The 14,685-nt window shown below is 30.7% G+C and overlaps 1 protein-coding gene across 5 annotated transcripts in view; it reads left to right on the top strand.

The window, feature by feature from the left end:
- The first annotated feature begins 2,615 nt into the window (after positions 1-2,615).
- The window catches only part of LOC117106110 (orphan steroid hormone receptor 2-like), a 33,551-nt gene continuing 21,481 nt past the window's right edge, over positions 2,616-14,685 (top strand). For 2 of the 5 annotated variants that reach the window (XM_033247455.1, XM_033247450.1), the window contains exons 1-2: positions 2,616-2,759; positions 10,507-10,733. In XM_033247455.1, the coding sequence (XP_033103346.1) occupies positions 10,539-10,733 (195 nt within the window). In that variant the 5' untranslated portion in view covers positions 2,616-2,759; positions 10,507-10,538. The other 3 variants (XM_033247452.1, XM_033247453.1, XM_033247451.1) reach the window with 3 other exon arrangements.

The following is a 14,685-nucleotide window of genomic DNA, read 5'->3' as shown; positions in this document are numbered from 1 at the left end:
GGCCTATATATGTCTGGCAATTGCCTAAACGAATGCGTATCAAGCCACAGTCTCAGCTGACAACAAACCAGACCAAACGTACGTAGCACTCACGGAAAACGCGTTCAAGACCAGGTATAACAACCACACAGCGTCATTCAGAAATCTAACCCAAGAAAACTGAAACTGAGTAAATATATTTAGGAATTAAAGGACAATAATATGGACTATACGCTTAAATGGAAAACACTTAAACAAGCCAAAACATACAACCCAGCATCCGAAAGATGCAATTTTTGCCAATGGGAAAACTATTTCATCATTTGCAAGTCCCCCATGGCCACCTTAAATAGGCGAAATGAACTCGTCACAGCTTGCAGACACGCTAACAAATTCCTCCTAAAAAAACAGCCCATAGTGCAATCCACACCATCGTGTATCCACGATATTAATTTATCTTTCGCTATTTAATCTATTGTTAATCACTTAACGATCATAGTCTACCGCTGCCTTTTAAATTTTTAAAATTTTTTTATCCATCTAGTCTATTTATCTCTTCTATTTCACAGTTTTTGGTTTTTTTTATACTCACTTTATTTATTCGTTTTATTTTCCCTTATTCATCATTTATATTTTTATATCATATATTATATATTTCTTCATGCCTTTTTTGATAGTTATGTGTCCACTTGACATTTTATTTGACATTATTATATTATTATCATCATATTTTTGTTGTTTATAGGCCTATTTCCTTGTTTACCATTCATTAGTTTTGTCACTCTGACCAGTTATTTATGCCAATTTGCTTATGTCTGACTTAAGGCCTCCTTATAAACTATTGCTAGTGATAAGACTATGTAACCTATTGTTTATAAATCTGGTGATTAATCACCCATTGTATATTCTTATGTATTCTGTTAAGTTTTTCATTGATACTCATGCGCTGACGAAGGTAACAGGAGTTGCCGAAAATTTCGCAAATAAAATATTTCCGTCTCCTACAAGTCAAAGTATCGTAGCAGTTTATTTTGTGTGCGTCTACCTACTGATATATATATATATATATATATATATATATATATATATTATATAGACTACTGAATTATAAATAGTTGTTCATAAAGCGCCAATCACTGGACGTCGAGACCGGAGGCGCTGTGCATGTTTAATCTTTTTAAGTGTGGCTGAATTGCAATTGAGGGTGATTCGGAAATGTTTAAAGTTAATGACAGTAATAAGTCCTGTAGCTTAGATCAATTGGAATTGTTCAATTGCATAACAGATAGACTGTGCGATATTTTAAATAACTTATTGAAAAGGATTCACCAAGCTCCATTTGATTGTTAAATGAACTATAAATCATTTATAGTTCATTTAATTTTTGGCATCCTGATTTTAATGACACTTTAGATACTCTCTTTACCTTTTTGTTTTTAGTATAATAAAGAATAATATAATTTTGATTTAGACTGATGGAATTTAATTTATTTTAAAATGTATAATATTATTTTAGGATTATTATAATTATGTTGAGAACAATGTTGCTTTTATATCTGAAATAACTACTCGTCTAACTGATATTGAACGTCAAAATTTTCATGAACAAATTCATTTATTTTCCAGACTTAAGTATTATGTGACATTTAAATATAATTTTACAATCGAACTATACTTAATACATATAAAAATTTTTAATTATAGACGTATTCTTACTAAGTTGCGTTTAGGAGTCCTTGAATTAGAAATTGAAACAGGTAGATGCCGGGTCAAAAATTGATAAAAAAAATAGATTATGCAAACATTGTACATTAAATTTAGTTGAAGATGAGTACCATTTTACTTTAATTTGCCCTTGTTACACTGATATTCGTAAACATTATATATTCAAGTATTTTATTGTTAATCCATCCAAAGTTAAGTTTACTCAATTAATGTCCACTACTGATATTAATACAATAAGTTGTTTATGTAAATTTCTTTATCACTCATTTAAACGTAGAAGTGATCATCCCCTCTGTAAATAGCTATTATATTCTATTTGGGCCGAAGGCCTTATATAAAAGTTGAAATAAATGTCTTTGGCCAGTACGTGCCAAGGAACGGAAACTATAATTATAAATACTGTATAAATATATAATTTCATATTGTTAAATATTTATTTTTATATCATCCTGTAGCCTACGATATTATTATACAAATGAAAAATCATATAATTATAGTTATATACTATTATTACCAATATCAAGTATCCTTTTATTTATTCTCACAATAACTAAATTCTGTAACTCAAAATATCGATAGGCCTCTGGATTTGACCGTCCAAAGTGTTCAGTTATTTTATTTTTCAATTAAACTGTGTGCGTGACTTAATTGAGTCTCGCGCCCTCTATACATGTGTGGACATTTTTACAATGGACACATCGTTTGCTAGTTATAAATTACAAAGCATATAGCAACCAGTTTTTGATTTAATAAATTTTTAATATATATTTTTCATAAACTTAATTATTTTAAAATCTATATGATGATAAAAGAAATATATAAATATTATTTATATAGAATGTAAATTATAATTGTAGAAAGAGGAGATAATGAACGTCGCGGGGGGTATTTTTTCAACCAATCAATGGAAAGTGAAGGCGTTCGATTATATTATGGTATTTTGTCCAATCACGTTAGAGCGGCACAGAAGCGTTTGGAGAAGAAGGTCACGAACCCTGACCCGTTTGCTGTAAATTTCTGAGAAGTATTTGTTCATATTTGTGCTGAATTTGAAGGTAAAACGTTATATTTTAAATTTTTATTACTAGTTTTATATACTTAGATGCTTGATATACTATACAAATTAGTAAGGACAATTTTTGGAGTATTTTAACTGCCAAAAATCGGCCTCGAAAATTAGGTATTGTGTGTGATCGGTAACTGTGTGGAAAAGAACATGCTTTCGGCGGTGTCTTGTTGCACGCCATTTTCCTATAATACTCCGTCACACCCACTATATATGTCGCATTTGGACAGGTATATGTGCAATTTAACTTCCATTTTCAGCCGTAAAAACTTTAAAAATGTGCCAGTCAATATTGTTAGACACCATATTTTGTTATGTTTTGGTTTGGTTTGCAATCATGTCCTATTAACTTTGACCTTTGTGCGGGTAAGACAAGGTAAGGTTTTCGTGAAAAATGACCCCGCGTATGTCCGTTTCTTCGACGATGTTTTATGTATAAAGTGATTGTGATTACTTGATTTCATCGGCTATGTTTTGATCAGCTTACAAGCAGTTTATGTTGTCATATTACTTTGATTATTTGAATGCAACTACCGATATTCTTATCACTCACCTAGGCCTAGCCCAAAGGTGCCCAAGTTGAACATATTGTGTTGTTGGGGTATGCTACTCTGTTAAAACATGAATGATTGGTAATGATCCCCTTCCAAAGATACTGTAGGTTTTCAACATGGGATATTGCAATATCCGAATTTCTATGTGAGTAGTAAATTCCTTGAAATTCAATGCTTTTTTTCTATTTTAATTTTTGTTTTCAAATTAAGACAGTTACCTTTTGCAATGAATAAGAATGAAACAAACAAATTTAGTTTTATTCATTTTAATTATAGATTCTTATGTTCAGTAAATTAAAAAAATAAAGTTCAGTTGAAAATTTTACTAAATATTGTTATATATATTTTCATATTTCTTTAGTATTTAGGACCGAAAATAGCTGTTAATTTAACATACTTTTTTATGGATATTTATTAACATATTTAAAATTTCTGATTCAAATTGAGCATCAATTTCAAGGATGATGTAATAACATATTAAATATATTTTGCCTTCATATGGATTGGATGTTTATTACATTAAAATTAATTGTATGTTGAATAGTACAGTATATTAACTTTTTTTAAGTTTAAATTATTGTAGTTATTAAGTTTCTTAAATACTGTATGTTGTCACCAACATCTATTCTTGAAAAAAATTACAAAGAAAATGAAAAAGATTATTAAATTTGTATTTAATAAGTTAGATTTCAATTAAAATGTTTATAAAGTTGATAGCTTAATTTATGATGTGATTATTTATAATGAGAAAGTTTTTACTTTAATTTTTGATGTTTTTTTAAATTATTTTTTTTACATGGTAGTATCTTTATGGTAAAATCACTCATGTTCAAATCTCTCTTTACCACTCATAGTAACTGTTAGGAAAAAACCCCAATAATTAAATATCCTAGAATTAAAGTTCATGTCTGTTACTAGGAAAAAACAATTTTTTTTGTGCTGTAGACCTACAACAAAAGGATGTCCCTTTAAATTATTGGTTGACCTATTAAAAAATATCTTTTCTTATGTTAATTTGTAACAGATTTGAAAATGCAGCTGTACATGTTTAACTTACAGTTGAGAATAATAATTAAATTTTCATTAATTCTCCCAAGTTTAATGTACTAATATATCATTGAGGAAATTATGGTTGATTTTCAGTCACATTGTTGATTTTGCAGCTTATTATTTTTGTTTTTAAATTGTTTATTTAATGTGTAAACAAACAATGGTCTAGAGATATTTATGCAAATACTCATTTCCTGCCCCTCATTAAATTTAATGATAAGTAGTGAATACTGAACTGAATACATTGTAATTTAGATATTTATGTAGGCATAGTCTTTGTATTACAAACCATGATTTACAGTATGTTTCAAAAACAAAGAATAAGTTGCCTGGTCGGAAGGATTGATTAAACTTCATCGTCTTCTCTGTCAGGGCATGTGTATTTCGATGCTTGGAGTATGTATTATGCTATCTTATCTGAGATTAATCAGTGGACCTTTGAAAATGAGATACTAACAAATACAATTATGGAATAAATAAAATATTAAATCTATTGTTTACATAATTAATATACAGTGCATCCTCCAATTCGAGACCCCTCACTTCGAGACCACTTTTTCAAAGAAGCAATTAACAATTGTCAATCTTTAAACACAAAGCTAACCATCTATATGAATACCAAACCCTGAGACCACCCCAAATTGTCAGGTCCCAAAGTTGTCTTGAATTGGAGGGCAAACTGTACTAATTTTACATCAAATGTTTATTTGAAAATAAACATTTGATGAATTAAATTGAAATTGTCATCATAAAGGTAGAAGATTATTATTTTTAATGAATAAAGGTGTACATGCTGCTAAGTTGCGTTAGTCTACTGTATTATTGAAGAAAAATTACAAGTCTTAGCACTTCGTCATTTCTTATTGTCCTTTTAATACTGTAGGTATTTCAAAGTAGTTATACATTTTAAAGAAGAATTAAGTCAACATTATCTTTCATCTTTTCTATTATATAGAAACGCAATGGAGTTTTTATCAAACAATCTGCAATGATACTATGATTGAAAAATATAAAGCCAATCGATTCAAAGTGATTTTAGGCCAAATAAAGAAAAAGAGTAGATTCTCGTCCTAATATTTTGAAAAAAAAAAAGGAAGGCTTTTTTTTATGAGATGGCAAATCCGAGATGGCCAATGGGAAACACCTACTACTTTCTGACTTTTACGAAGTAAGCCTAGACACATTGAAAACAAATAAAAGAAACTCTAGACATGATTCAGCCAGGTTTTCGTATATTTCATAAAATAAAGGGGAAAAAATTGATGAGGCAGAGAAAATGGATGCATGAGGGAACGAGAAACTAGTTTTTTTTTTTATTTGGCCTTACAGTGTAACCATCTGTTTTGATCATTGGATAGAAGAGTTAGGAATTTGATAGTTTAGTTTTAAGAGTTAAAACATTAATTTATGTTGTTATAGATTGCTTGCGTATGAAACCAGATAATTTTTTTCTTTCTACAATATTATTTCTTATCCCAATTCAAAAATTAGTACAGTATCAATTTGTGTAGCTTTTGAGAGTTGATAATTTTCAATAATAGTTTTGATAGAAAAAAAAAACTATTAGAAAGCCTAAGGATTGTTGTTACATATCATCAAATATAGAAAAAAAATGTTTATTGAAGAAGTCATTAAAAATAATCAATTAAGTTATTAACTTCTTGTGAGTTTTCAATGATAATACAAACTTTTAATTTATTATGAAAATTGATTTGCCAACTTGAGGGTCTGCCTAAAAATAGAATTGCATGCATTTTGTTTTTTGAAAATGAATTTTTGTTTATACTATAATTTGTAAGTAAAAGTCAAAGTATGTAGTTTAATAGAATTTTTTAATGCTCAAGACATGTAATGCCATTAAAAGATGTTAGTCAGGAAAGCAAATTGAAATTTTAATTTCGCCTTTGAATTGCTTAATTTATTTAAGTACAGTAAGTTGTAACTTCAGATTAAAAAGATTGATTAAGAAAAAAGTCCTTGCCAAATTTCTGAAAGTTAAAATAATAATAAGTTAATAATAATAATAATAATTGAACCATGTCAGAATATTTTTGCAGAAGACATAATATTTAATTACGAGTAGGGTGATTAACATACTACAGTACTGTATAAATTCAAGACAAGTGATTTTGCTAAATATCATATACTGTAGTAGCTTAAGAAGGTGTACAAACTACAATGCAAAATCTTAATTGTTTTTTTTATTTACTTGATACATATGATGAGTAATAGTTAACACAGCAAATTATAAACTCAACCCCCTTTAGTAGTTCAATTATATTATTCAAGGTTGCTCTGTATATTTTATAGTAGGCTTATTGAGATGTGAATAAAATTATGGTTGAACAACAATTTTTTTAAAATTTTAGTTAAAAGTGAATTATTCAAAATGTACAAAGTAAAGATTTCAATTTATACTGTTGATGTTTATTACTATTAGATTAATAATATGGCAGTGTATCTTTGTCAAGGGATAATGGATTCTAAGAATCCAAAATGCAAAAACATGTTTTGAAGATAGTGTATTAAAATGATAGAATTATCAAATAATTGAATGCGATGGTGAGTATAAAATGAAAAAGATATATAACTGGACCTTGTTTTTCTTCAGATGTGATCTTGCTGACAGCAGACTTCTAGTCTGTTCTCAGGCAAGCGTCAATCATCGTTTTTATTTTTCTTTGTCTCGGTATGTAATACTTAAATTGTTCTATAAAAACTATCAGTAATTGTGTTATGCATACAAATTATCTCCAGTATCAATCCACATTTTAAATGCATGCATGATACGTTGTTGATGTAGGACAAGGTTCATGGGGTCAAAGGGTGAAAGCTTGCTGTTATTCAGCTGACGCCATTCTCCAATGGCATCCAATTAGAATTGCTGGTTGCTTTGCTCACATTAGACTGTCTGATTGGCTGCCAGCCATGTATTCAAATTACGCATAGTCCATCCAGGGAAGTTATAATATTGATGGCTCACATTTGTTTAAAAATAAATGGCAATGAAATTTTAAACTTTAAAATAATTGGATAATTTTCACATCTATAATCTTGATAATTTGCTAATAATTTTTACTGATTTGATCATACTGTATATAATAAAGCAAATTGTTTTTAAACTTACTTATTAAAATGCTATCATCTTTTTGGAGATAAACATTCATTTCAGAAATTTCAGTTCACATTTTTTTCATAATTCATCTACTGAAGTGTTCAATTTATTTGAATAGACTGACTTACAATACAAGGCAATTGTGAACTTTTTAATTTGTTTTTAAGTATCTGGGAATTTGTATAGAACTGTATTAAATTTTGAATTATTTTACTTGGAACTGTAAATTAAATTTATATTTCATTTCATGTTTCATAAATGTACATTAAAAGATACATTATTTAAGGAGAAAAAAAGATAGAGACTGGCTTCCCAAAAGTAGATGGTGATGTACAGTATCACTTGTAAAAACTATGAGCTCTGCAGATAAAAGTTATTTAGTTTTTACTAACATTTCAGAATACTGTAAGAAAATCCTTATCGGTCAATTATAATGTTTGCAAAAATATTAAGTTTTCATTGTTAAAGTGTCTATGCAAAAAATATAGATAGTATTATGTTTATGAGGATTTTTTTTTCTGATTTTCAGAGCCTGAAATCTTGTAACTAAATTTAAAGTCCAAAATAAGCAATTCAGAATTTAATTTATTTTGAAAAGTCTTTTACCTCAAAGCAGACAGTATTTAAAGAACAAAGAAATGCAGACTAAACAGACACATAATCCTCAGATACTCTTTGAATCCGATGATTTGACATCTTAATGTCTGAGCTGTTTTGTGAAAGCCATTGTCATAATGTGTAGGTAATTATAAAGCATGATTGCTTTCATGCAATTCACGTGTCAACCTGTTTCTTGAGGGAAATAAATTATGTACAAACGCTATTTGGCATTCTGATTGTATTTTGCAAATTTTATTTGAAATACAATCGCAATTGATGAATACAAATTGGTTGAAATTACATCGTCGTTGTGATAGCATAATCTAGTTGTTTTAGGTACCTGGCTTTTTTTTCCATTAATGGCGGTTATTAAATGTTGATCAGAACATTGGAATGTTAAGAAAGTGTCTTTTTCATGTGTCCATAAATGTTTGGAAAAAGATGTAACTTGTTCGCCAATGATATATGGACTCGCAAGAGTGGCGAGAATAGCCGTGTTACGCTAGTTAGCACTGTAACACTGTGCAGAATGATTCATTTTTTACCCTAAAAAGTTAAAGCTCAAACATGCATTCAACCCATCAGTTTGGAAAAATGTGCGTAGAATAGGAGACTTGCATAGATAAAAAACGAAACTGGTCTTAAAATGCTGAGGGATGGGAGAGTTAGTTTTCTGGCGCTGTATTTTCATTTTGTTATACTGTACTCTTGATCAACTGCATGCAATTGCCTTGGAACCGTTTAGTCCAGAAACACGTCCTGGCTGAATGCTTTATCCATGCACTAGATCATACTGTAGCTACCGTAGGATCACCTTATGGCAACTTGGTTGTATCAGAACAGACTTCATTTATATGAGGAAAATTGTTGATAGGAAAGTTTAACAAGTGCAATTGAAAGTGGTAATGACCCTGACTTTGTAATGTCTGTACTGTACGTGTATGATTGTTGCTCATTTCCCAATGTTTCAATTGTTTCACTTAAAAAAAAACATGTTATTATAAATTTTATTTTGAATTTGTTCAGTGGCATACATAAAATTTCCCATGAAATGTTCCAAGGGGTTTTTTTTTATGCATAAAATAATCAAGCCAATAATGAAGGGAAGCATGTATTTTCAACTTGATAGAAAACATACCACATGAAGACATATGACATTTGAATACAGGAATAGACTTCAAATTAAGTTGCATGTTGTTGTTGTTGCATGCAAGTCATTAGGACGGCTGTGACCTTTGTAGAAATCTTAGGTCATGCAACAATAGGTATTTGAATATTCTGAAAATAGCAGACAATGAGAAGATCTTTGAAACTTTCATTAAGACAGGCCTCTGGCCTGCTTCACTACTTTGGAGTGGAGTTATTTTTTGTGTTAAAATGCTGGCCTCCAGTTCCAGGGTCCTGGCTTAACATTTTGGGGACACAGGATTTTTTCATGACTGAAACAATTGCACTCCCTATAGTAATCTTCATTTAGCATTTGCTGTAATAGGGGCACAACAATTCTAATGATTTCTCCCCCTCCCCCTTTTTTTTTTGCAATGAAAATAATTATTAACTAGATGTGAAAAGACCATGAATGATTGTAAGGAATTCTTATTGGAAGGTGATGTAAATGGTAGCAAATGATATTTGCTGAAAACTTCATTTGTTTTTTAAAGTGTTTAATATTATTTAAAACTGAAAATTATCTTTAAAGTGTCGTATTTTTTTCTGAGGGCCCATTTAATGTGTCAATACTTAAGAATTACATTAAAATTTCAAAATGGTATTAGAAATATTTTTTTTGGACTTTTTTTTTTTTTTTTGCTGTGTCATATTACATTAGGAGAATATGGTATGAAAACAATTCATTAGACACAACAGGCTTGTATAACATAATTTATGGAATTTGCCAAGTGCACTACACCTTGATAGTTATGGAAACATTTTGGTAGATTTTGTTTTATGTTATTTTTCTTACAATTATATTTTAAACATCTATCATGTTAATTAAAGTCAGGCTCCAGAGAAAAAAAAATTGTTTGATATGTTGTAGAACTAATTTTTCTAAGACAGAAAAAAGTAGTTTGATCAAAAACTCAGCAATGGTGAATGAGATACAGATTTTTTAATATTTAAAAACTGGGGGTATCTCGTTACCGTTACCCAGTTTTTCGTCAAACAACTTTTTTCTGTCTTAGAAAAATCAGTTCTAAAACATATCAACATTTTTTTTCCCTCCGGAGTCCAGGACTTTAAAATTATTATTTTTTAAAATTCTTTTTATTTTTCATCAGCTTGATCAGACACACTCTATTTTTACAATTGATGTAAAATTTGATTATTGTATTTATATTGGAACTAATCCCAGCATATATCTTGATTCAGTCACACAAATTGTTAATTGCCATTTACTTTCTTTTTCCCCATCTTAGGTCTGTTACCATAGTGATCGCTTGGCGACAAGATGGACAGTCTGCATGTGGTTGAGCAAGTAGAGATGCAGGTGGAAACTCTGGATTCAGAACATGCCAACGTGCAGGAGGTAGTGGATGAATCCGTGCAGGAACACCAGATAGTTCACATGACGTCAGAAGGCGACATGCAGGTGTCGGAGGTTCAAGAAATTCACCCAGGTGTGGAACAGGTCACTGTTCAGCAGGTGAGGAAAACAATGAAATTATTGTGTCAATTCTTTTTTCTTTTTTTTTTTATATTTTGTATTAAATGTGTATTCGCTTTTGACAGTTTAATAGGAATAGAATAGAGTTTTAGTCAAAGGCAAATCAATATCCACTGCTAATATTATATTAACCAGCATGTGAAACAATAGGATCTACCAAGATTGGCTGATATGCCGTTAGCTCTGTTGCTTTAGTGGCACCGTATTTACCCTCCATGTACTGTTTTGGTTCAACTTTCACTAAGCATGTCTCAGCAATTGACTAGCCTCAGTAGCTAGAATGATTTCTGAAGTACAAGTAAAGGGAGAGAAGTGAACACTACTCATCCCTATCATTATGTGTATGAATTTTTTTTTGTTCTGCAATTCTATTTTTTCCAATACACAGTACAAATATATTTTACAATTTTGAAAAGGGGCGTTTATAAAAGCGGAGTACTTTATACTCAAGGCCCTTACAAAGAAGAAAAAAGCTAAGAGCAATCAGAAATAGAACAATATGCAATAAATGAATAAACAAATCAATGTCAATAACATTTAAAAAAGTTGACTGTTTAAGACAGTACCTTCTACTTTACACAAATTAAAATGGTGAAGAGAAACGATTATTAACCTAAGGTCCTTTGAGATATATGATATTAGATTAGTTTTGATTGACAATTTTTAAAGGTTATTATATATAGTAAATTTTCCCTGCCTCCTTCTTATCCAGGCATATATTAGAAAAAATATGGAAATGTTAATAATTTGGAGGTTCAGTTGGTTTCTCATATAAAAACATTTTAATTTTTAAAAATAAAGTCGTAATTTCACCAGGGACACACGTCTGCAAGCAGACATCATCTTACATTCAAAATTACTTTTTGCTAAAGATCAAGGCTGTTCATTACATTTTAAATGATAAATATGATCAATAAATGTATGCATTTTATAGTTTGACCTTTCAATGGATAGATTCTTTGAATTTTGTTAGGACATTTCAAGGAAAAAATATGCTTAAAACATGTACAGTGTAAGACCAAGTACTTGAAGACTTATTTTCTGTATTTTGCTACACTTTTTTCTATAAAAATTTATTACCATGTGACTTAATACTTCTGATGGTGAAATAATTTGAATCAATTAAAAAATTTACATAGCAAGTAGATGGTAAATAAATATACAAATACATTATGCACGGATTGTGCCCATTCGCTCATTAGATTCCCAGAGTTCCCCGATAGAACATTAAAATACGAGTAATTTGGCAGCGCTAAAATGATGTAGCGTAACAGATTTGACGTATCCTGTAGGATAACGGATAAATAAATATTCCTGTGTGTGACAGATGGTTGGTATGTCTAGGATTTGATAGATGGATCATTAGTAAATATGGATGTATAAGACAAAAAGCAGGTATGTTATAGTCGCTGCATTACTCACATAAGTGATATCATGCAATATACGGTAATTATAATTCGTAAATCTATGGTATACAGTAGCAGCAGTAATTGCAGTTGTGGATGCGTCAGTTTAAAAAAATTTATGACATTATCTGGTCAATTACCTTTATTTTATCCAACTGTTTTCCTGAAATATCAATTTTTTTTTTTTTTTAATCTGCCAGTGGGAACAATATGTTCCATGACAATAGGATTTTATCAAACAACTAGTATATTAGTCACATTAGTATATGTTGGAGAAATTTGTTTGAAAAAAAAAAGGCTCCCAGCGGGAGCGTGTGTCTATTGTCTTATACAGGAGTTTTTTTAAAAATTATCTTATGTTCTTCAATGCAGACATGCACAGCCAAAATTCCGTTGCCAATGGTGACTGTCTCAGTTTAACAAAAACCTGTTATCTTTTAGGTAATAATAGCACAACCGGGTCGCTTGAAACTTAAGTCTCTTGTCGGTGATTTCCTCTGCAAATCCTGCTAATACAGTTGCCAATTGTAATCCTGGGCCCCCCCCCCCCCCAATTCATATGTACAGTGCTGATTTTAATAATACACTAACTCTTGTCAATAATTTTATATTCTGTATTATATGTCCGTCGATTATTTTGTCTATACTAGTAATTTTTTACTTATTTTGTATCAGGAGACGAATTTTACTTTTTCGTTACAACGGGACAATAAAAGAATCTTGTACTGTTGCTTTACTTTTCTTTTGTACATCATTATGCACCGAATCTGCTTTTTACATGCCCCCAATTAAAATCAATAACAACAATAGTGCAACAAGTCGTGCACCGAATCTGACGATCAGTCACACCCTACTGTAGCCCGTTGTTCTGGTGACGCCCAACACTTTAATACTTCTTGTATACCTTATACAGTATAGTAATGGCAAAAACTAGTGAAGCACAGTGGTGGATCAGTATTGTGTATCTCGCAATTCTCATTATAGTTCAATCGAAAATTATATTTTATTACATAATCATGAATACAGTCATAATACACCACATTGCTTCGATTATTTTATATGACTATTATTATTCACCAGACAGCTGTATTGGTATACGCCTTTTAAATCCATTGATTGATTGATATTCTTAAAAATCTTTAATTAACAGCAACGAAAATTTACGAACATAACAAAATAGAGTAGGCCTAAGAGTACCGTCAATCATTTTAAATAGGCCTAATTGAGATATCATAAGCATTAGGATTTCTTTCAACATTAACATAACATTGCTAAAAATTTGCATTATTTATGACCGGTACTGTACCATGTTCTAGAGGGCGTCCTTCAAATAACGGTAAAAGGCGTTCGTGGCAAACGCATGCTGCATCTCTATAATGCGTGTTCGAGTTCCGAACGCTATTTTAACCGGATTTTCCACCATTTTCAATTGCTGCATCATGACATAGTGTCTATGCCCCCGTTGGGGGCAGTAGACACAGAGATTGTATTAATGGCAATGGAGGTCAAATGGTTATGTCACTATAGAACATAAATTATTCATAAGTTCTTGATGGATAGTTTAAATGTGTATGTCACTGCTAGCTGGTATAATCTCTAATGGTTTATTGTAATACATCATGTGGTGTGCTGTATCCTGATAGATTTAATGTCTGTAGATATAAAATTTCATGCATTATATTTAGGTTCTTAGATTACTCAAGCACAAATAGGTATGGCATGTTATCTGGTATTACTGATAACATTATTAACTCTGAAACAGAAAGCAGGACTATATCTGTCTCTTATACACATCTAGATGTGTATAAGAGACAGTAGCACGCTGGATGATCATGCCTCCGAAGAGTCCTCGTATGAGGATTTTTTTTTTCTGTTACCCTCACAAGTGCTAATCAGTGAATAGCTTATACCTAATCTAACATATCTAGTTCGCATATCAGATATTGATAAGAATAATGTTCGCCCTACATTGTCACGCTCAACATGACCACTGGCAAAATTTAACTGAGATTTCACAGAAAATGTCCAAAAATAACTAAGTTAAAAAAAATGATATAAATTTACACTACATGTGAACATGAAATATATAGCGTTCAATTCTATTTTCTATTTAAGTTTGTAGATATCATATTATTAGTGTCAAATGAATGGTTATTAGGGAAGCAAGTTTGAAAATCATGCTGTTAACATACAAAATATTTAGCAAATCAGATTACACAAATTTCGGTTGGCTGGAATAAAAAATGTTCTATTCAAATATTAAGAAACATAATAGCGAAATGCACTAGCTAAAAATTCATTTGAATGTTAGAAAATACCTAACAAATAGTGTGCACTATAAAGAACCCAGTACATCCATCGAGATGAGAAGGGGGATATCCCAGTGTACTGGAATAGACAGCCAATGTAGTGGATGACGAGAGTTGCTGGTACCGGGTTACCGGGTAGCAGACACGAAGGGACCCTTAGGGGCGAAGAAAGTCATTGATCGAGTTCCTAGTCCACATATCAAGCGCCCTGAGCAT

Source organism: Anneissia japonica, unplaced genomic scaffold, assembly GCF_011630105.1.
Source record: "Anneissia japonica isolate Jap-2015-1 unplaced genomic scaffold, ASM1163010v1 scaffold44224_len116398_cov150, whole genome shotgun sequence".
Taxonomy (NCBI): Eukaryota; Metazoa; Echinodermata; class Crinoidea; order Comatulida; family Comatulidae; genus Anneissia; species Anneissia japonica.
Note: the sequence above shows the minus strand (reverse complement) of the source record. Positions and strands in the feature narration are given on the sequence as shown.